The sequence below is a fragment of the Cydia splendana genome, chromosome 18, assembly GCF_910591565.1.
Source record: "Cydia splendana chromosome 18, ilCydSple1.2, whole genome shotgun sequence".
In the NCBI taxonomy this organism is placed as follows: Eukaryota; Metazoa; Arthropoda; class Insecta; order Lepidoptera; family Tortricidae; genus Cydia; species Cydia splendana.
This window is the reverse complement of record NC_085977.1, coordinates 12768515-12793852: the sequence shown is the minus strand read 5'-3', so window position 1 is coordinate 12793852 and position 25338 is coordinate 12768515. Positions and strand designations below refer to the sequence as shown.

General features: G+C 37.1%; 1 protein-coding gene and 1 long non-coding RNA gene across 2 annotated transcripts in view; both read left to right on the top strand.

Moving 5' to 3' along the window:
• Positions 1-25338, top strand: part of LOC134799162 (uncharacterized) — a 409935-nt gene that overhangs the window by 188766 nt on the left and 195831 nt on the right. The gene's annotated exons all lie outside the window — the stretch shown is intronic.
• Positions 1-25338, top strand: part of LOC134799158 (uncharacterized) — a 143938-nt gene that overhangs the window by 116090 nt on the left and 2510 nt on the right. The window contains exon 7 of the mRNA XM_063771566.1: positions 3959-4043. Within this exon, the coding sequence (XP_063627636.1) occupies positions 3959-4043 (85 nt within the window). The remainder of the gene's footprint in view (positions 1-3958; positions 4044-25338) is intronic.

Below are 25338 nucleotides of genomic sequence, written 5' to 3'. Positions count from 1 at the left end.
TGCGGCGGTATGGCGGGCATTTGGAACCATCCGAAAAGTATGGCATGGTGATGTCCATGAATGGCTGCTCGACGATGATCACCTGTGCAAAAATTAGCTTGGTACAAATGGTTGAATTGTTTTTTTTTAATTAACGTGTTCGCCTCAGTATGGCGGGCTGTAAGTCACACCGGAGAAGTATGGCATTACGCTACCGCCTACTTCTTTTTTATGGACTATCGAATAATACGAGGATTTTTGTGGTACAAATCGTTCGACACTCGTATTTTATCCGACACGTTCGACTAACGCCCACGCGATTGGGCCGCCGGTACCAGCGCTATGGTCATAGCATTTTCTTTCCTTCATTACATGCTTAGACCCCTGACGAACCGCCATACTGGTACAAATGACCCAGTAAAATGTGTCACTATCTCCCGGTCTAATAGGCCTACCGTTTATCTAAAACGTTTGGTGAAGGCACATTTCTAGTAGAAACAAATTATTACGAATTTCTCTGTAATTTGTACAAACCATTTCGTAAACTGACAGTCCGCTAAACTGTTGTTTTTACATCTTACTAGCATCCATAACATATTGAAGTATATTCTTCCACTTTTCTGAACATTTTCATTATTATTGATTCTTTTTTTGTGAAAATGGCTTTTTCTGCCAGGGCACTTTGCCAATTATTGATTCTTTCAAACACCAAAATAGTTGACAATTTAATATACGTCAGAGTTGACAGGCAACTTCGAGCATGAAAAACTAAATCCGTCAAACATACTGGGTATACATACGACCTCATGATAATCTTTGATATAGTCGCAATTGTTGTATTTTAAACTTGTAGACTGGGCAGGCACGACTCAAAAAGGAATAATATTACAATTAAGTCTGTGATTCGGCATTTCTCGGTTTTTGACGTTTAGGCTTGTTTCTGAAGCCCCCTCCAGACTATGCGCGTGAATCGCGGGCGCGGATTTCGCTGTCTACGAAAATCGACGCCACACTCGCGTTCGCGGCTTCGCGCCGCAATTCGCGCACGAGTGTGGAGGGGGCTTTACACAAAATTTAATTAACGTAAAGTATTCATCAATTTGCTCATGTTTCATATAAGTCACAGAAATAAGTATTAATAAATGTCTAAGTTTTAGTACAAGTAGGGTAACTGCGTCAGTTTGCCGTCCAATACCTGTTTCCGTCCACTTGGCGGAGTTGCTACAAATAATTGCGTATAATTTGAATATAAACCTAACTTACCGCACAATTTTGGACTTATTGTAAGTCAGCTTTTAAAAGAAAAAATATTTTAGTAGAACTGGAATTCATGAGTACCAAATCTTAACTGACATCTTTGTCACTCAAACAAGTTTGATCAAGATCGTCTTACTTTATATTTCGTCAACTTTACCTTTGTTTCCAAAACCTGTGAATTTTAACTGTCATATACAATACAGGCGGCGTAGCACGGTCGCGTTTTTATCGCTTGTCACCATGCCTGTCACGTTCTAACAAGTATGTTAGTGCAAAAGGGACGCGCATAGTGATAGTCGATAAAAATGGAACCGTGCTGCGCCCGGTCTTCCAAAATTATTTTTTCGTAACAGAACAGTATCTAGATGCTGCTCTAACCGATCTGTTCAAAAATATACATACTGTATACAATTACTACATAAATGTAATGGTACTTAATGAGAAGGAATACTGTTTCGACGAATCAAATACTCTCAGTAAAATCTACAGGTAGATGACGCCATAGCTGTTAATAAATATTACTAACTCTATGTGCGCTAATGTGAAAAAAAAAACACAACGACAGTGAAGAACGGAATTCTTAATTTAAATTTGTACTGATAAACTCCAATAATAAATATGATTCTTACTGAGCACACTGCGATAGTCCATTGGTTGGAAAGCCCGTTCGAAATTTAAACTTATTTGCTTTATTACAAGGTTGCATTTTGCAGATCTTTTACTCTCTCATACTTAGAGTAGGCTATTCAGAAAAAAAATGAAATATCTCACAAAAGTAAGTAAGTAGAATTAAACTTTGTATCAAAGACATAAGTCATAAATTTCAATGCCAAAGCTTTAAGTAAGGATCTTTCTCACTAAAACTACTTCCTAATATGAAATGACCAGTGTAAGCATCAGTTAGCTAGCCCTAAGCAACCAAAGATCAGGCTGCAGTTTAAAAACTAATAAAGATAGAGTTAACCTGATAATTTTCCCGCCGTCTCCATACTTGTTTTAGTTGGATATTGACTGGTCAGCTGCCTGTTAGCTATAGTTTTCGCGAAAATCGACAGGACAGAGGTGAAAATTTTTGTATGAAAACTTGCAACTTTAAATGCATTTTTTATCGAAACTATTGCATTCTAAAATGAAGTCAAAATCAGTCCATCGACTCAATTTTTTGCAAGCTTTCTAATGGTACCTCACACGATTCTTACAATTGAAAATAAAATTCAGCCTAACCCTCTAACCCCCTAAATTTCCCCCTAAAATCAGAAATAAGCAGTTTCGACTTATTCACAGTGTTAGTGATGGTACTTGCCATAACTATTCCAAATTTCAGGTACCTACATCAAACGGTCTTTGAGAAAAACGCATTTAACCGATTTGCAAGACCGAAGTGATCCCATAAGAGCACCGTGAACAAAGTTTTGTACGGTGCTCTAAAAACGTGACATTTGATGAAGTGAAACTGCTGATGGTGATCAGAATGGAACTCTTCAACGACGCATAGTTCACGTTTGGCGATTTTTCCTCTTCGTTATGTTTGTTAAGCAAGTTAAGTTTTTAAGCCACATTTCTGTCAAGCTCGAGTTCTGATGATGGGATCCATAAGGAATCGAGGGAACTCCTCAAATCTGAAAGGCATTCATATAGTGATTGTTGTGTTTTTATCAACAAATCAAGCATATACATTCAAAAAAGTGACATTTGAGGAAGTGTAACTGCTGATGATGACCAGAACGAAACTCTTTAACGACGCATAGCTCGCGTTTGGCGATTTTTCCTCTTCGTTATGTTTGTTAAGCAAGTTAGGTTTTTAAGCCATATTTATGTCGAACTCAAGTTCTGAACATGGGATCCATGAGGAATCGAGGGAACTCCTCAAATCTTAAAGGCATACGTAGGTATATAATTTTCTGTATTTTCATCATAAAATAAAGCATTAACATTAGAAACTGTCGCATTTGATGAAGTGGAACTGCTGATGATGATCAGAACAGAACTCTTCAACGACGCATAGTACACGTTTGGTGATTTCGAATTTCGATTTTGACTTGGACTGGACCCGTACCCGTATCCGGTTGGGACCCGGACTCGGACCTAGACTCGGACTCGGATTCGGACCTGGACTCGGACCCGGACTCGGACCCGGACTCGGACCCGGACTCAGACACGGACCTTGACCCGGAAAACCACTATGATACCTAAACTAAATAAACCACTATGATTACCTACCATAAAATGTTGCCGAACCCCTCCCGCTCAAACCCCCGTACACCGCACCGCATGCGCCGTTAAGTACGTTAGGTTTGAACTGCGATCCTCACAGGACCGAACAAAAGTGGGTTAGGTTAGGTTAGAACTGCAAGCCTTACAGAAACGAAATGCTACTAGAAAAGTGGGTGGTTTTACCTCCTTTACTACATAGCGCACCATCTACAATAATCTTTCACCGGGCCCCATAGAAGTCGGTTTTTTTTCCTAAAAAATTATTATATTTTTTTATACATTTAATTATTATCTGTTATTCAGAAGACAGCGTATTAGGTAAATCGAAAGTTTTATCTTTATTAATTAAATTTTACTAATTAGACTTATTGCTTCCCGACTGCTCAAAGGGGAGGTAGCCCTTACTGAGTGTGTAGGGTTGGCCCTCACCTCATGAATCGCCCTGTATTCCTTTGACTCCAATGTGCCCCAAGTCCCCAACGTCAGCTGATATCCTAGTTTGTTCCAGCTGCCGCCACCGCCGCACATCGAGCTGGTGATGTCCATGCCGTACCTTCGCACCGCCTTCAAGAAACCTACGGTTAGAGTAAGGCGTAAGTATTGTTCAATTTAAGTATTCAACGCCCGTTTTAGGCCTTAAGAGGTCCACAGCTTACCAGTTCGCCGGACGATATCAGCCTGTCAGTTGTTCGGAACTGTCACCTTTTGCGTTTAACTGACAGGCTGATATCGTCCGGCGAACTGATAATGTGTGCGCCCCTTTAAATCTAACAAACTACGATTGACAAAATCCGTAACGCCTGTACAGTCAGCAACTCAGCGTCAATAGTAGAAGATGAAACAACGCGCCAAAAGTACCTATACCACAATACTTTACCAAATAGAGCTATATCTCAGTTCGCGTTCAAGCGTCTGCCACAGTATATTTAGAACTTAGAGCAGTATCATATAGATACATATCTCTTTTTGTTAACCTGTTAGAGCAGTTAGAGAATTACAATTATATCACACGAGATCGGGAAAATCAATTGAATTCTTATGACATTCCGAGAACTTATTCAACTTTTTTGAAGCCACTTGCATAATATCTTTTGGCAACTCGATTAGGGGGTTTCATGACAAAAGTAATGTAAGCTTAGGTAACAATTTCATCTATCAGTACGGATATGATGGTCGTTCTTGTCTACGTGACAGCATGATAAAACGATATCCGTCAGTTTCATTCGCGCTCTGTTAAAAAGTGACGGATATTTTGTCACGTGGATAAAGCCATCCATAATAGGCCTGCTGGCTGCTGTACGCCATTATTACATATAACAAATGCTCCGCGAAAAGCAAAATTGCGCTATTTAGCAAGCATAAATGCCAAAATTGGCAAACTGAAGCGGCGTGATACATACAGTTCAGTGCCCAATTAGTATACCGTATTTATGTCCCGAAAATCAAAGAGAAAAACTTAAACGAAATAATAAATTACCTTTTTGAAGTCACTGATTCGTGATGTCGATAATACATTTTTCGACTCAAATAAGTCGTTGTGTCCCGAATGCTTACTGAGCGATCGCCTCAATAACAATTTTAGCACGATATTATTCGAATATTATTGTATTAAATACACAGTATTATACTTAAATACACAGTATTATACTTAAATACTGCTTCCAAAGGAAAAGGACAAGATTAAACATAAAGGCGACCCCAAAAAATTTTGAGATGTAAAAAGCCTCCAAGTCTAAAAATTTAAAATAAAATTACTAGTCACCAAATTTCAGGAGAATCGAAATGCAACCTTTAGAGGAGAACATCCGGACATCCGGAAAGAATTTTGCCGTAGCTTTCGCTCAGTTAATTAGGTCTATAATAACTAGGTCATGGAGATGTAAAAGATCTCTAAGTCTAAAACTAATTACGGATAAGGAGGTCATATTTATACTGGTCAGCATTAACAAGAGCTAGAAAAATGGCGCGAATGACGGGCAAGGACGGATCGATCCGTCTCGCATTAATCAACGAGCACAAATCGGAAAAATCCTGACACGCAAATTTAAGTTTAATTTCTAACTGATAAGAGTTCAAATTGAATTGTGACGGCTCGGGATGCCTGTCTCCATTTTATTTTCATCACGTGCAGATGGGTTTGCCTTTGAAGCCTGAGGGCCTACCGCAAACCACGGTCAACGTGATGCCTCTCTGTCGCACTTGTAAATTCGTACGTAAGTGTGACAGGGAGGCAACACGTCGAACGTGGTTCGCGGTAGGCCCCCTGATATTGGAAGTGGAAAATTGCTAGGTAAGGTGTCTAATTTTATACTAATAAATCCTTTATTGAAATAGAATAGAGAGTGATTAAGTTTTTTTGATTTAACTGACTTGATCGAGAGTCGTAGCTTGGTACTTAGGGCATACTAAAAATTCCTGGACTGGCCACTTAGAAAAAATAAGACATCTCATATATCAGAATCCAGAAACTTACAGTATGGCCCACGAACAATAGCTAGCTAACAATTAAGAACTGTTCAGTCTCAGTTTATAGCTTAGTATTTATTTATTGTTTTATTTTTTATTTAGGTTTTAAAAAACCAGTACGGATCTACGGATATGATGGTCGTTCTTGTCTACGTGACAGCGTGATAAAACGGTGTCCGTCACTTTCTATCCCGCGGTGTTAAAAAGTGATAGTTATTTAATCACGTGGATAAAACCATCCATACGCCAGCAGTAATAGTTCTACATGTTAAGGATGGGTTAGGTTAGGTTAGGGTTAGGAAGCAGACGTAAAAAAAAACACGAGCGTAGTGACCTCCAATTTGTCTCTTATTTCATTTGTTTCCAGAGCCAATAAAGATATTTTTGTAGCTATATTACCAATGTCACTTTTAAGAAGGTCAACTAATAACTTGACGGTATACTACTAAAATTAGGGAGCTTATGACGTCGGCGGCCTGTTTGCCACCGGTCTGCGACTTTATTACTTCACTCGCATATTCTACTCTATTTTGTGATAAAGGATTGAAATATTACTATTTTTGTATTACTTACCTAATCTTTAATATTTTTAATCTCGAACAGAACGACATGAAGTTCATGATTTATGAATAATATATATTATGGAAACGATATTACTACATATTGGTTTCATGCACATTAGTGACATTATTTAAGTAAGTATAGATAATACGCGAATAGGTACCTAGGATACCTGGTGTAGATAATTAAGTCTCAAAGAAACCTTTTATTATTAATGTTTCATAGCTTATGGCTTATACTTGACTCATTACAGCTTAATTGCAGAAAGTAAAGTGCCCAATGCTCGGGATTCAGGATGGGGCCGAGACAATATTTTTAAATATTTGAGTGACCCGAACGGCGGGGCTCGCTTAAGGCGCAGTTTTCTACTAATACAAAAGACGAAAGTAAAGGACCCGCGCGTAATCGCTCATACAAATGCTGTCCTCATTTTCCTCTCTGGATCTTAACATTATTGAAAATAATTTGTTGTACATATATCAACCACAGCTATAAATGCCCCTGCATTAGATTTTTTTCGAATTTTTAATTAAGTAGGTATTATAAAAGTAAAATTTTTGTGGACCTAATTTTTACAAAAATTAAGAATACTAAAAAAGTCAAACTTCCCTGGGCATAGCTATTGTTAATATACATCAAATTATGTACAAATATTTTCCATAATGTCAATATCAAATTATCCAGAGAGGAAAATGGGGACTACGTATGTTATGGAGAAGTGGCCGGCCCATTTCCTTTTAATTGCCAATTAATAAACCTTATTTCTGCGAAATATTATAAGTTCTACCACTAGTCAGTTAAATTTATTGCTATTATTTCAAGAATCAAATTGATTAATTACGGTATAGTGGGTTCAGCCAGCAGAATTTTTGAAAAATCACTAGCGCTGTCATCATCATAATACGGTTGTCAAAAAATAGAAATATTGAGGCGTTTCTCTAGTGACTCCATCAATTAGAAACCTGGGTAAACAACTTTCTAACAAATTATTAACATGAAAATAGCTCTTATAATACGTAACTAAGTACATATATAGTTTTCAATACGTTGTCATCCACAATTCTCGAACAAATTGGATTAGAAATTAGTGCCCCTAGGAGACGTCAACGTCCTGTCACCGAGACGCGTTCTAGACTAATTATTGAGAACATTTTGTAAAAGGGTCACCCGTTAGTGTGATATGACGAAGGGTCACAGTGATAGGTATGATATAATATATGCAGCAAATTAATACGTTTTATAAATTATTTCTGAAATTAACCTAAATTGACAGGTTGTCAAAAATTTCAGTAAATACAATAAATAATATATAGTGACCCTGCCTGCGAAGCCGATGGTCCTGGGTTCGAATCCCGGTAAGGGCATTTATTTGTGTGATGAGCACAGATATTTCCTGTCATGGATGTTTTCTATATATTTAAGTATTTGAATATTATATATAATTAAGTATCGTTGTCTGAGGACCCAGAACACAAGCCTTCTTGAGCTTACCGTGGGACTTAGTCAATTTGTGTAAGAATGTCCCTATAATAAAAAATATAATATCAATATGTTTATTTTTATTAAGCGATGATTCGATTTTACCAGCTTCGAAACGATGTGAAATTAACTGTCATATACTTATTATGTAAAAACAACTGGTTGCACTCCGGGAGTTCGGGCAGAAGTGAAAACTCAATGACAGTCTTACGTCTTACGGTCACGTGACACCTGTTTTTTGTATAGTTAAATATCGCTTGTTCGATAAAGCAGGAATTCTGTAATTAATTATAACAGAAACGGGTGCATGTTTGTACTAAAATTAAGTAGAATTGAACCACGTTGAACCAAGAGAAGTCTGCAACGATTTACATAGCACACTCAGTGCAAGTGTTATTTTAAACGTCTAACTGTTATGAAATTATGACGTATAAATAACACTTGCACTGCGTGTGCTATCAAAAGCGTTGTAGACTTCTCTTGGTCTAACTCTGGTATGCTAATTATCGGGAAAAATACTTAAACTTGCTGCTTAAGACAGTCCAACTTGAGATAAAAGCAAAACTTAAACGAAGCAGCTTCGTTTAGGCTATAGCTGCTATGCTCAGAAAAGTCGTTGGGCGAGCAACACGCCTTAAGAGCGATTCGTGTACCTTTTACATAATGGAAGGGAATTAGATGAGGCCGGGAAGATGTGTTAAATGAATTCCTAATTAGGCCGCGATAACGGACAACTCAGGGATTGCAGACTTCGCCTTATAGTTTCGCCATGTCCGTCTGTCTGTCCGTCCACGGTCTTGCTTCGTGATCGTTCGTGCTAGAAAGCTGCAATTTGGCATCGATACATATCAATCATGGCGATAAACTGGTAAAATAAAAAACTTGGGTAGGTACCGCCCCTACAAAAGTGAGGATGTTTTTTTTCGCTTTAACCCTAAGTGAGGTGTTTCGTTGGATATGGTCTTTCAAAACGAATACAGGGTCTCACTGTAACAAGTTAACAACCATTATTTTGATATAATGTTGGTCAAGCAAATCTTGTCAGTAGAAAAAGGCGCGAAATTCAAATTTTCTATGGGGCGATATCCCTTCGTGCCTACATTTTTCAAATTTGCCGCCTTTTTCTACTGACAAGATCTGCTTGACCAACTATAGTACCTACATATTTTTGGAAATAATCACCGCGAAACAAAATATGCGTCTTACTTTTCACCCCGAGGAAAAACTAGGCGTTATTGGGATTAGTACGGTTTTTCACTACGTTTTCCTCCACCGAAGAGCGACTAAACTCCAAAAAAAAATGTTATACTAGCCGGGGTTAAAAAACCGCGATTTGCGTATTGAAAGGCACACACGAAGTGCACATAATGGCACGATCGCAGCTCGCAACGCGTCTAAATTGTCTAAATTACATACAATTATATCTTACCCCTTCAACTCGTTATATTTACACTATGAATACATTAGTAGCGCGTCTATTTCTGTCTGAAATACAATCCCAAACAGAATAATACACCTGACTATCAACACAATACCAATTCAATAACAAAATTACCAGCCCTACTAACTAGCAAGGGTTGGCAAAACCTCGAGAATATCATAAATATATGTAAATTAGTTGTAACGCTTATCAGGGTTGTGCGAAATTAATCCTTGCATAAATTTTTCCTAAACGTCAGAACAATGCCCCCATATTCACCAAACGCACGATCTGCCCTCAGCTTAGAGCATTCAATAACTGGAGTCGCCTTTAAGAGCTTACCCCTCTGCCGAAAACCTTGCACAATGGTGTTGGCGGGTCGAAGTATTAAGCAGATGGCGCCATGTCCTGCCCTGTCAATCCCTAGAAATGTGGATTTTTTTTGTTTTTTTAATGCCCCGGATGCCAGCTCTTTAAGCCAAATCTCAAAGAAAAAGGTGCAAGCTATGATGGCGCCATCTATGCAAACCTTTGACAGTTGCCAACCCCATTGTGAAAACTCTTGTATGGACTGACGTTTATCTGACATAGCTATTTGTACGTTACGTACAAATGACTATTTGTACGTAACGTACAAATAGCTATGTCAGATTATACATTTGACGTGACCCTTCCCAGCAAAAATCGGCAGACTGTTTTGTACATACAGAAAATGACAGACACGGCGTCTCCAGTTACTAAATGCTCTAAGGCCCTTAGCTTATTGGCTGTCAGGATACAGAACAAGTATGTAGGATTAAAGAGTTAATGGCAATGGAGATTAAGCGAAATATTATTGAAATACAAAATATTATTGCACAGGATGGGAATCTGATGCAGGATTATCTAGGATTATTTATCTCTATCTATATTTTAAATGTAAATGTATTGTTAAGGTAATAAATAATGCGTGTAGATCGACATCAGGCATCTTCCAGGTCAGGGCCACTTTGTATAGGTGGGTATCAGGTTTCCACCACACACATCAAATGAAAAAAAAAATTAAAATGAAAAAGCGTTTATTGGTTACAATATTGTGTACAACAAATTATGGTTGGAATCTCCAAGTAAGTAAAATTATACTTGTGGCAGGAGATCCCGCTCTTCCTACCAAAGTTACATACAAAGTAACCGAAAATATACTTAGGTAAATGAAAACCTTACAAACTAAACTAAACTAAATTTAGGCTAACATATATATGTGTTGATAAATATCAGGGTATACATTATATCAGGGTTGACATTTAGAAAATACCTACTAATAATTATGTAACATATCTCTGTCCGTGACCCATTTCTATACAAAGTAAATACCTATTATTTATAAGTTTTACCTGTAATCTCTATCAGTGTTCCTTTCGAATAAAGATATTTGTTGAAAACAGACAAAGACATACATTATCCATTAATGCCGATAGAAAAACGCTAAGTGGCCTTATTGAAGTTGACAAATTGATCTCATTTTGCTGCCATAGCAATACGTAAGTATAAGATTTATATGCCAAAATGAGTTCGGAACTTATAATGCATAAGCTATGTCCGCTGAACAATACTTTGTGAATGCGGCGTCCGGTACTTAGCGAGGTTGTGTCCACACATGGAGCGTGCTGTGATTCCTTGACACTGACACTGCCGTATTCGAACTTCAAGATATTCACAAGAGACGACTCGTAGGTACTAGATCCATTCTAGATACGTTATAGTTTAGATATCAACTAGTTCTCTTTTGGAGCACAGTTCGGGCAACCAATGTCACTTTTACGTTAGATAGAGTAAGATATCTATTAGATGTGAATTGGATCTCTAAGTCATATCCTGTGGAAATCGTTCAAGATTATCTCCAGAATCGCGCAAATGTCAAATTTGACAGGTTAGATTTTAAACATATCGTTATCGTATCTTGGTGATGTCTAAAACATATCTAATAGATGTCTATTTCAAAATCCGAATCGGGCCCATAAACGCTATCGAGAACGTAACTTACTTTCTATGCAACTCGCTCGTACTCGCATATTGGTGCGAGCGAGATGTATAGAAAGTAAATTACGTAGACGTTTGCGTATATGACAGTTTTGACACTGTCAGTGACTCATGGTACGGGTACTGGGGGCCTAGCCAAGATGACAATCGTACATCGACAAACGCCATTCGGAAAAGAAAAACATGTATCGGGATGACAGATGCTAGGATATGTCACGTGACTATTTCCATACTACATTATTTAAGTTTCGATTGGCGTTTTTTAACAACGAGTGACATCTAGGCCCCCTGATACAATAAATCGGATGGACATTACAATCCTCCTCAAGGTTTTGCCCACGATGGGTCTTGTAATAATAATGTACTTTAATTAGCTTATTGTTCAATAAAAAAAAAAAAAAAAAAATGATTAAGCTATGTTGGCCGAATATGGCAAATTGGCAAAAACGAAACCCTTTTTAGTTAAGTATAGGATGCCGTCGTCTCGACCAACATTTGTTACTCTCTACTATAACTTAATATCGTTAACTCTCTTAGCTTAATATCTTTTTTACTATTTTAAATTTAATGTAATTTAGTTATAAGATTGTAGTTGTACCTACGTTATATGGATTCTATTGTCCGAAATAAATGTTTTTTTAACTTATGTAGCATAAACAATTATAGGAAATTAAAAAGCTCTGTATCAGAATGCAGCCTTAGCCGAGCCTCATTGGACTGTTGATGAGGGCGGCCATTTTTATTTAAAGCCCGTCCCTTATTGGGCCCTCCCGCCTAATAACGCAACTTGGAACATGTTACAGTATTATTAAAAGTAGGACTGAAGGACTCACTTGTTCTCGCGCGACATGTTTCGGAGAGCCTAGGTCTCCTTTCTCAAGCACAAACATGTCGCGCGAGTGACTAAAAACAAGTGAGTCTAAACCGTAAAATTATTCAATGTTAGTATGTCTCACAACAGTTTAAATTCTATTAGGACTGTAGGACTGCAACAGAGCTCTGGGTGCTATAACGGTGATATTAGAGGACAGAATAAGAGTCAAGTTATTACGCAAGGAACATTCAAAATAAAATAAATAAATGTTAGGGGACATCTTACACTGATCAATCTAGCCCCAAACTAAACAAAGCTTGTTCTATGTAAATAAATGTGTTTCTGAAATTAATTGTATAAAAATCTCATTTAACCTATTTTCAAGACTGAAGTGATCCAAAACATTTAATAAATATTTTAAGAAAATAAACTTAAACCCGTTAGCAAAAAAATAGACACAGAACTTATTTGAGTCCTATTAATTAAGCGCTCGGAATTCGCGTCTGTTCAGCTGAACAGAAGCAGGCGTATAATATGTTAACAAAAATCTATTGCCATCCTGAAATAAACAGTCTTTTGCAACACTCGAGCGCCTTACGATTGGTTCCCGAACTAACAAAGATATAAACATATGTGTAAACTTATATTAAAGACGTAAAATGTATATATATAATTATTTACTTAAACAATAACAATAAACAATATTTATTTGGTAGCATACAATGTTTAGGTAATGGGCTAGTATCTCTTTTTAAGTATTGTAAATACTTGTATTAAGAGAATACCGCTCTTCCACTATAGGTAATTTACAGTTTGTTTTAATGCTATTACATTAGTTCGGTTAGGGTAGAAATTTACAATTACTATTACAATTTAACATTAAACTTAAAATTACAATATCATGCAATATAAATATTAGACTAAAAACTAATGTTAGAAGAAAATTTTATACAAGCAATACCAGTATATTTTCTGAACAGTAGTCCAGCGACTAGTGTACGAAATAGGTAGGTAACAATAATGATAAAACAATTTGATATAATTAAATTATTAATTAATATGAGAATGACTATGTGCACGCGCACTCGGGCGAGTGTGTGTGTGTGTGTGTGTGTGTGTGTGTGTGTGTGTGTGTGTGTGTGTGTGTGTGTGTGTGTGTGTGTGTGTGTGTGTGTGTGTATAAGTGTATGTATGAGTGATTGATTTGATATGATTAGATTAACTTTTAGATTAACTTTTAGATATTATATTCTCTATGTCATTATAAGTTTTACATTTTAACCATTTTAATACTTTATTTTTACACTCGAAATGGGATGAAGAATAAATATCTATATATTTATTTATGAAGTTATATAGGTAGGCAGATTGTGTAGTTTGTTGCCTCCTAGCAAATGCAGTTTTTACTGTCGGAACGATTAAAACATTACTATTCTTCCTGCGTGAGGTTTGTGGTTGAGGCTTATACTCGGTATTTTTATGAGTTTTTAGTATGAGCTGAAGTACATAGAGTTTTCGTACTGATAATTGGTCACAGGTAATATAAAGGTCGCTAGTTGGGAATGTGTAGGGTTTAAACAACATAACTTTTAGGAGCGCTCTTTGAGCCCTTTCAAGCTCTAGGAACTTAGTTTTGGTAGCACCGCCCCAAACAGTAATGCAATAGGTGAGTACTGATTGCACAAGTGATACATAAATTTGACTCAGGAGTGTTTTAGTCGCTACATGTCTAAGGTTTTTAAAGGTCCAGATAAGTTTACGGGTTCTTGCCATAATACTTTCAGTGTGCGCATGCCAAGTCAAACGCTGATCAACCATAACACCTAGGTATTTTGTACTTTCTACTTTAGTTATGATTGGGCAGGAGCAAGTGGTTTGTGTAGGATTTTCGCAGGTGTGAATTCTGATCGAGAATTGAGTATCTGGCTGTGTACGATTATAATTTGAAAAGGTGATATAATTAGTCTTAGCTGTGTTTAAGGTGAGTAGGTTGTTGTGTAGCCATCTTGCAATTTTAGCTAGTCCCCTTTCTGCGTGTTGTCGAACCTCTTCCCATGTATTTCCCGAGAAAACGATGGCAGTGTCATCGGCATATGTAAATATATTTCCTGCTTCAACCTGCATGTCACACAGCTGATTTATATACACCAAGAAAAGGGTCGGCCCCAAAACACTTCCTTGTGGTACTCCGTATGTAACTAGGCGTTCATTACTGACGTGCTTCCCCAGTTTGACTGTTTGCTTACGGTTTGTAAGATAGCTGCTAAGTAGAGACAATGAAGTACCTCTTATACCTACCTTCTCTAACATGTTAATAAGGATGGGAATAGAGACAGTGTCAAACGCTTTTTTGAGATCTAGAAATACTGAAATACATTTTTTATTCTTATCTATTTTATCGACAATTAGTGCTGAAAGCGCCGTGACGGCATCTTCTGTAGAAAGTTTTTGTCTGAATCCAAATTGAGATTTTGATAAAATACTGAATTTATTAAAGAAATTTACGAGCCTATTGTTTATGAGCTTTTCTAAGATTTTAGATATACATGATAGTACTGATATAGGTCTATAATTTGACACGTCGTCTCTGCTCCCACCCTTATACACTGGAGTGACTACGGCCTGTTTCAGAATATCCGGGAACACCCCTTGATTAAAGCATATATTTGCCAGGCGAGATATAATTGGAACAACGATGTGGTGTGATAACTTCAAGAACTCTGTAGGTATATTATCCCATCCAGGTGCACTGTTTGATTTTAAGTGAGATAATATAACTAGTACCTCGCCTGGGTCTGTATCTAGAAGTACAAACGTGTTAGCATTTGAATTCGTATTCGCTATATCATACGGAGTATTAATATGAGATCCATCTTCTGCCAAGATCCGTTCCGCTAGGGATTTTCCTATGTCAGAAAAGTACTGATTTATGGCGTTAACCGATTCAATAGGTGAATTTCTAATGTCTAGTAGTGCGCTATTTTGATTTTTGTCTATTTTACGATTTGTTATATTGTTAATTGTTTTCCAGAGAGCTTTAGGATTGCCTTTTGCCTTAGTTAATTGGTCTTTTTCATATTTATGTTTAAGTTTCTTGATTAAGCCGTTACAAAAATTACGGTATCTTTTATAGGTAATTTTTAGGATAGCATCATCTGGATTAGCTCGTACTCTTTTTTGCATGTTATTTCTGTTCCTTATGCAACGGAGAACTCCACTAGTGATCCAAGGCTTCAGAATGCGATTATGTTTTGAGACTGAGGTAGTGATGGTGCTTTCTGTCAGACATTTTCTGATAATATTTACAAATGTTTCAGTTAGCAAGTTAGGGTCATTAATGTCATATAATCCTGAAAGGTTTTCTTTAGATAAGAGAGATAGTGCTTTACAAAAATCGGTTTTCGTTTTAGTTTTATTATACGGTTTTGGAATTTTTAAATTACTTAGTTTTAGTAATATCATCGCATGGTCTGTTATAGTAGTATCAAGTACCAAGATTTCAGCCTTCGTAGTGTTACCCTGGAGTTTTAGCATGAAGTGATCAAGGCAAGTTTTTTGTCTTGTGGGCAACAAGTGGCCAGGTAACAGCCCCTGAGCAGCCAACATATTCAAGTAATTAAGTCTATTTGTTTGTTCAAAAGGCTGTTCATTAAGTTTGTTTATAATATTAATATTAATGTCGCCGGTTAGGATTATTCTTTTATTTGAGCGAATAGATTCCAAGTGTTTACTTAGTGATAAAATGAACTGGTCAGCGTTAGTATTAGAAGGAGATCTATAGATTCCCAGTATAATCAGTCTGCTCCGCGCTCTCTTATGAATAGCACACGTGCAAGTCGCTAGCAGCAAAAGTCAGTGATTGTCAAACTTTCTTGAATAGACATAATAAATTTGCCGAACCTGTTACAAAATGTTGTGTGGCCGCTGTGAAACTGAAGTAAATGACTGTGCCCAGTGTACACTGTGTAAAAAGCTGTTTGGTTTTTGTTGTGCCGGTGTGACCGAACAGGGTTACCGCAAACTTGGTACAGACCGAAGATCCTTATGGAAATGCACGTCATGCAGAGTGCCGGACCCTTCGTCACCGCGTACAAGTAATGAGACCGTCTCGCTCGAGTCTATCATGATGGAGTTAAGTCTATGCAGTGTCACCTTGCAAGTATGCCAGGGCTAGTGCAGGATGTCAAGGCTATCAAAACTGAACTTAATGACCTCAAAAATACCTGTAATTTCAACAGCCAGCTACTGGATGACCACACGAAACGTTTAGATGGAGCTGAGGCTAAACTGTCAGAATTGAGTAGCCTAAAAAATACTATTCAGTCTCTAAATAAGGAGCTAGATAGCCTTAAAAACGACAATGTCAGTAGGGAGCAATGGCAGCGTTTAAATAATGTGGAAATAAAAGGTGTGCCGTTAAAGCAAAATGAAGACTTGTTCCAAATTCTCGACCAAATATCGATAGCAGTTGGCTACCCAATCCCGAAAAGTAGCATTAATTATATTTCTCGAGTTCCAACCTATAATAATAAGGAGAAGCTAATCATCGTGGGTTTCATTAACCGCTATATAAAGGAGGACTTCATTGCTTCTGCCCGTGCAAAAAAGAAATTAATTGCTAGCGAAATTGGATTTATTGGAAACTCACAGAACATCTTTTTAAACGATCACCTGACTCCGGACTATAAGAAATTGCTTACTACTGCGAAGACGACGCTGAAATCAAAGGGTTATCAATTTATCTGGGTGAAGTTCGGAAAAATTCACGTTCGGAAAGATGACTCTTCTAAAATCTTCGTTGTCAATAGTCAAACAGATTTAAACAGACTCATGTAGATTGTGTCTATCTTATGACCGCATTGCAAAATTTCTTAGTGTTTGATTTACTAACTATTAAAAAACATTTATTTTTTGCTTATATTTCCTTTTTTAATTGGCTATTGATAATTAAATATACATATCATAGATTATCACAACCTAATATGATGACTTATGTTGGCCATACATTTAATTTCATCACAATCTGTTTGAAAAGTTTGAGAATCTTGCCATCTGCGGAATGCTTTTGTTTGTTATCGCTACCAGTTGCCCGGCCTGTTACCTGCGCTTATTACCGAAATGCACTTAAAGATTATATTATGCAAAGTATATTTATCCCTGTTTTGCTCGTTGTAAATGCCTACAATAATTATTGCTTGCCTTGTTATACTCGTGGAAATAGTTCTATGATTAAATGGATTATGAATAATGTTCAAATTATATTATTACACTGCTTCACATTCTTCTCATTGCTATGTGCCTCTAATGAATACGATAGCAACATTAAAATGAATGCAATTGAATCGTGTTCTGAGTGTTGTCTGGTAAGTTGTTATTACTGTGTTAATTGGATGTTGGATGTTACGTAATGGATAGATATTTTAACAAAACCCTTTCCATTTACTATCAAAATGTTAGAGGACTTCGTACTAAAACAATAGATTTTTACCGCAATAATTTATTGGCTTCATATGATGTTATTTTTCTAACGGAAACGTGGCTTGTGGACGGCATTTCGGACTCGGAGCTCTTTGATAATAGGTATGTTGTTTGGCGGCGTGACCGGGACCTGTCGCTGACGGGACAAAGTCGGGGTGGTGGTGTCATTATTGCCACGCGGAAGGAGTTGGCTGTTATACCGCAACCAATATACCATTCTTCGGCGGAGGACTTATGGCTCACTTTGTTATTGAAATCAAATGCAGAGCGTGATACGGTAAAATTGCATTTATGCGTTTTGTATCTTTGTAAACAAGGGCAAGGGTATTCGTTTTCTGACCAACTTTCTAACTTCCTTAGTAATTTAGGTGAGGTTATGACTAGTAACCCCGACGATAAATTCCTTATCATTGGCGATTTTAATCTGAGCAACATTGTATGGACGCCTGGTAATCAGTGTTTATTGCCATCTAATTATTCTACTACCGACGAGTATAATCTTGTTGATGAGTTAAATATTTTTGATTTATGTCAATATAATGGGGTTTTTAACGCGTTTGGGAAATTATTGGATCTTGTACTTTGTAATGATGTAGTGACTGTGTGTGATTGCCAAACCCCACTTGTACCTATAGATCCGTATCATAAGGCGTTAAATATATCTGTAACATTTGCTTCCTTTGCTTCTCTTAAACAAGCACCCGTCATGAAATATTTTTATAATAAAGCTAATTATGAACAAATTAATTTAGATATTTTAGATATAGACTGGGACTTTGAATTTTCTAGCCGCACACTCGATCAGTGTGTTGATTTCTTTTATTTAAAATTTAAAAACTTGAGAGATAAGTATGTCCCTCATAAGTTAATTACCGGAAGTTCATACCCAGTATGGTACTCATCATCGCTCAAGAAGGCTATTAAAGAAAAACACAAATATCGTCGCAGACACAAACTATATGGTAATAAGTGCGATTTACTTGCTTTTGAGTGTCAGAGGGACAGAGTTAAACGCATGGAAAGGCAATGCTTCATAGATTACACTGTAATGGTTGAAAATAATATTAGTAAAAATCCTAAACAATTCTGGTCTTTTATAAAATCTCGATCTAAATCTTTTGGCATTCCTAGTAGTGTACGTTATGGTGATATTGCTGTGAACTCAGGAGTAGACATTTGCAATGCGTTTTCTGATTACTTCAAAACCAGTTTTTTGGATCCTGGATCGCATAACTCGTCGAGTAGTGTTATTTTTCATGAATGTGCTGATTCTATTAGTGATATAGCTAGTATTTCGGTTGATAATGATTTGGTCACTAAACTCTTGCTGAGCCTCGATCCAAGTAAGTCAGCGGGTCCCGATCAAGTGCCAGCCTTATATTATATTAACTGTGCTAAAACTTTAACCAAACCTGTTTCGTTGTTGTTCCGCCGTTCGTTTGCTGAATGTACCGTTCCCGCGATCTGGAAATCGGCTTTTATTACTCCTGTTTTAAAGAAAGGTCCTAAAACGGATGTGATGAATTATAGGCCCATTTCCAAATTGTGTATTTTGGCTAAATTATTAGAAAAAATAGTCCACATGCAGGTTTCATCTATACTTAATAGTTCCATAGATAACACTCAACACGGTTTTGTTCAACGTAGGTCAACTGTATCTAATCTTGCTTTACTTAATGACTTTGTCTCAGAGGCAATGGACAATGGCCATCAAGTGGATGTAATCTATACTGATTATAGTAAAGCTTTTGATCGAATTGATCATGATATTCTAATATCTAAGCTTTACTTAATCGGTATAAGGGGTGATCTTTTAAGATGGTTCAAATCATATATAAAAAATCGATGCCAGTCTGTAGTGATCAATAATTATATGTCAAGCTGGGTATCTATACCAAGCGGAGTGCCCCAAGGCTCTTTATTAGGTCCACTTCTATTTAATATATTTGTAAATGATATTAGCACCTGTTTCCAGTTTTCTAAATTACTAAGTTTTGCTGATGATATGAAAATTTTTGCTAAAATTGATACGCAAGCTGATGCAAATGCATTGCAGTCTGATCTAAACCGGCTAGATAGCTATTGTATGGAAAATAAGCTAGATTTAAACCCCTCCAAATGTTTCACTGTAACTTTTTCTCGTAAACGACATATAATTCCTGCTTCATACTTATTAAAAGGTAACATACTACAGCAAGTAGAGACCATGAGGGATTTAGGTGTTATTCATGACTCCAAGCTTATTTTCAATGACCATATTGATAGTATAGTGTCTAAAGCAGCTAAGTCTCTTGGGTTTATAATGCGTAGTTCAGCTTGTTTTACTCGTCCTAAGACCCTTAAAATCCTTTATTGTGCTTATGTGAGGAGCAAGCTCGAATATGCATCTCAGATTTGGAATCCTCAATATCAAATATATGTTGATAGGATTGAGCGATTACAAACTAAGTTCATAAAATTTCTCTGCTTTAAAATGCATGTAAATTATAGTTCTGCCAATTATTTTAGGCTATGTAAGAAACATCACTTAATCCCACTTGTTAAACGCCGTGAAATTGCTGACATTTTGTATATAATAAATATTATTAAAGGCCATGTCGATTGTCCTAGTTTACTCAGTAAAATTTCTTTCACTGTTCCCTTAAGAAGGTTAAGGCACTTTCGTCCCATTAGTATTAACCAGGCTTCCACTAAATATAGAAAAAACAGTTTCTTGTGCAGGGCAGGCATGAGTTTAAATAAAGTTTTACTGAATTTAGACTTCGATGTATTTAGTGATAGCATATCGGTAATAAGAAATAAATTAATTGCATTTTTTTATGGGTGATACTTCTAGCGCGGGTTCGGGCTTGGCTTACTGAAGTTATACGAGTACTACATGAGTACACTTGTATTTATATATATATATATTTGTATTTTCTGTATTTCGGTTTTTTCGTGAAGTTTTGTGCAGTCGGCGGTGGAAGTGCATGGCCACTTTATGAATGTTTTCCATTTCTAATGTGCCTATGCAGTTTTGCAGCTTGTTGTACACAGGAACCTTGGCTTGTGCTGTTGCTTGACTTGTGTGTGTAACTGATTTGTGATTATATTTGTTCTTTATTTACCTACTTAATTTTTATAAGTGAGAACCTGTAATTGGCTCTGTGAATCTATTTTAGTTTTTAGAAATGTTTATAGCTGTTGGTTTTCCATGTATGTAATAAAAATAAATAAATAAATAAATAAATAATGCCATCTAAAGTTGTTATTTCCAGACATGAGGCATGTGTAAGCAATACTTCGCGGACCCTGACATTATGTGTTTTCTTGATGTAGGCAACTACTCCGTCATTTTGGTTGAGGTGGCTAGTGGTAGCAAAGTGAGTATAATTATCTATCGAAGGAATTGGCTTATTAGGATGTAGTCGACATTCACTTAGTATAATCACGTCAACGTCAAAAGTGAACTGTTTCAGTACAACTAAGAGATTATCAATGTTACAATAAACGCTTCTTATGTTTTGACAAATTATCGTAAAGTCTGATGGGTGGATACATATTTTATGAGTAATGTTCTCAGTTTCGCACTCAGCAGAATAATGGATAAAAATTATTTACATACAATATATATACAGTGGTACTACTAAACGAAATTAATAACTAGCTTAAATCTAAAATAGGCCCTTGAGGCATTGTAAAGACCGTGTAATAACCATTGCTTACACGAGAGAGCGCAACTTGAGTCCTACACACTTCCAGTGTAGCGAGAGCCCGACATCAGTGGGCCTACCGCGAACCACGTTCGACGTGTTGCCTCTCTGTCGCACTTTTAAATTCGTACGTATGATCTTATTTTGATACGACCTTGAAGATCGCTCACGCTGATTGGTGCATGCAAGTGAAAGTCGTGCGTAAGATGCGCGCCAATCACCAAGACAATCGTTAAAGTCGAGTCAACCAGTTCATAACCATAGGTAACAAGTTCTTTTTTTTATACAACGTCGGTGGCAAACAGGTATACGGCCCGCCTAGTGGTAAGCGGTCGCCGTAGCTTATGAATGCCGGCAACTCAAGGTGTTACATGCGTGTTGCCGACCCTAACACCCCGCACCCTCGTTGAGCTCTGGCAACCTTACTCACCGGCAGGAACACAACACTATGAATGAATGAATAAAATGAATGAAAATTAAAATGTATTTATTTGTCAGAATATGGTACATGAGTAGGGTCTAATGTTATTTGGCTGTGGTTTTCTGTGAGGTACTTCCCCGGTTGGGCTCCGAGTTAAATCTAAATCGAGCTCAGGGTTCAACCAGTACCGTCTTAACCATAAGGGCACACGGGGCCCGTGCCCAGGGCCCCCATCCTCAGGGGGCACCGAAGGACAGACAGTAACTCTATATTTGATTACCCGTAATAAATAGAAGATCTTAGTAGAAAATTTTTAGTTTAATTAGCTTTCTTTACTTTCCAAACGGGCCGCAAATACTTACGTGCTCAGGGGCCCTAGCATAGTTTAAGACGGCCCTGGGTTCAACCTAGCCACATACCTACATATCGACGGCGAAGTACCATGAACTCCTAACTAACATTTTTAGTAATACACATTTTCATTCATTTAGTAAAATAGTGAGGACTTAGGAGTTCATGGTACTTCGCCCTAAAGCTAAAAAGGTAAAGCTCTAAGCCATACTGCCTTGTCATAAGTAGATTTTTTTTGTCTTTTCAGTAAGTTCAATCCGGTAAACGTCCCGCGCTTTTCACGCAATCGGGATGTTTAAGGTCAACGTCCCTCTGGACCTCATAAATTTATTAAGCGGCCATTCTGCTTTTTGAAAGCATTGTTGTGGGCAAACAGACTGAATCGCCGGGCGCACAGCTTTGCGGAACCATTGGACTTAATGCTGAGCTATATAAATAGTAAGTTGTGGTTATTGGACTGTGACCGTTTTAGGGTTCCGTACCCAAAGGGTAAAAACGGGACCCTATCACTAAGACTTCGTTGTCCATCTGTCCGTCTCTCCGTCTGTCTGTTTGTCTGTCTGTCTGTCTGTCACCAGGCTGTATCTCATGAACCGTGATAGCAAGGCAGTTGAAATTTTCACAGATGACGTATTTCTGTTGCCGCTATAACAACAAATACTAAAAATAGTATTTAAGTTGGGCTCCCATACAACAAACGTGTTTTTTTTGCATAATGGTGCAATGGCCCGGTGCTTCGTGCGCGAGTCCGACTCGCACTTGGCCGGTTCTTTATAGTAGGTAATCTAGCTTCTGCCCGGGACTTTGTCTGCGTGGAATTATGATGATGATTAATAAAAGCTATATGTCCTTTCCCGGGCCTCAATATCTTTTTATAAAACCATCTCAATCGGTCCAGCAGTTTAAGCGTGAAGAGATATCTGAGTTACTTTCGCATTTATAACATTACTAGCGATCCACCCCGGCTTCGCTCGGGTTACACAAAACCTTAACAAATTATACACTCTAAACCTTCTTCAAAAATCACTCAATTGATAGGAGAAAATCGCATGAAAATCTATTCAGTAGTTTTTGAGTTTATCGCGAACATACAAACACACAAACAGACAATCCTTTCAAGTGGCATACATCAGTTTTGAGTTGTTGGCATTTCGATTATATTTTAATTATTCAAATTTCAAATTTAAATGACGTAAATTGTCCGGGAGCCGGTTCCTGCCACTTCAAGGGATAAGCAGCGGGGGACTTTGTTTTATAAGGTGTAGTGATTTGAGAGTCCATTTAACTAACAATTAAAAAGTACTTGGGTAGATTGCATAACAACTTGTAACTAATAACATTAGTGCGAATCTCTTCCAAATCCCTTGATTAGAAAGAGACTCGCTAATATTATTAGTTAGCAGTTGTTATGCAATCTGCCTCTTGTCGATTAGTGTATGAGTATTATCAACAAATATTTCACAGCACGGGCCCTTGAAAAGGCCCTTCGTTCTCGTAGCCTTAAACAACACACAACACGTTAACCCTCTCTTCTATTAGCGGGAATCGATTGACAGAAACGGGACAAGCTTTATTTACGTTCGTCTAGCCAAGGCCGTGTTATTGCTATTGGTAGCAAGCGCGAGACATATATTTAGGCGAACCAGTGATCGAGGTTTATTTGAGGGTGGTATTTTCCACCTGTCCAATTTCTTGGTCCAATGTGTATCACGTCTCACTCTCTCATTAAGCAAAATGTGAGATGCAAATAGACATTGGACCAATACCACCCTGAGATATACATATGGTATATAGCTATTAAATATTTATACGTAAATGAAAAGCTTAAGAGTCACATAAACCAAGCCGCCGTTGTACAATCGAAGTTACGTTTTCATTTTAAACACCGGACAAGTGCGATTTGGACTCGCCCATTGAGGGTTCCGTACTTTTTAGTATTTGTTGTTATAGCGGCAACAGAAATACATCATCTGTGCAAATTTCAACTGTCTAGCTGCCACGGTTCATGAGATAGAGCCTGGTGACAGACAGACAGGCAGACGGACAGACGGACAGTGGAGTCTTAGTAATAGGGTCCCGTTATTACCCTTTGGGTACGGAATCCTAAAGACGGCATTCTGAAATATCATAAAATTTTACATTAACATTCAAGTAACATATATAGACGGTCTTACCAACATTGACCTTAAAGACGGTCTTACCAACATTGACCTTAAATATTTTTAATACTGGTCGCCCAAAACGATCAACTCGCGTAACAAGCGACTGGAAACACATGCCAGGGTACGTTAAGACGCCGGCTTTTGCGACTTTTCAGACTAAAACCAAGAAATAATGTTTGTAGGCGTTCCTTTTGGTAAACAAAGCGCCGGAAAATAAAAAAGTTGTTTGATATTCAATAATCCTTTATAAAAAAAAAACAAGGAAATGAAGGACTCTCAATACTGTTTTTATATCGGAAGGTAAACAAAGTTTTTTGCCCTTGTTAATTAATAAATCTTAAATATATAACCAAAACTTTTCAAAGCGGATTTTTATTACGACGTTAAAAATATCAAAGGTATATTTTTGTTTAAAAAACAATAGATTTATTAACGTAAGCTTTATCAGGAAGCCTATCCAAACTTTTACAAATTGATATTTCTAAACTAATTTTGTCATTATTGGCTGTGAATTATATCAAAAATAAACCAAGTTTAAATTCTTAGTTGGTATGATGGTAAAGTGATGTCCAACTCTGTCCATATTTCAAAAGACAGAAGAGTAAGAGAAGAGTTCAAAAGCTCACTAATATGGTCCAAAATTAGCTCGAATACAGGATGTCCCTATTATACGAAGGTCTTATTTCTATGACAGGATAATATTTATAAAAATGGAAGAAAAAATGACAAATCAAAAAAGTGTAACTCGTAAAATTTTAATTTATCATTAATGACAATAATGAAACTATGAGACACATTAGGTATTTATTCCTCAAAAATATGTTGTACCTAAAGTATGTCGCGGCATACCATAATGTAGGTATAATGGTATATCATTTACATTCATAAAGTATTTATACCTATACAGTGGCATTATACAGCGTTCCAAGTTTGGAATGTGTCTGAGACTAGAGGCGTTGCGCATTGTCGTATTTTATTCAGGATGTTTACTCAACTACACTATAATAATATTATTTATGTGCGAC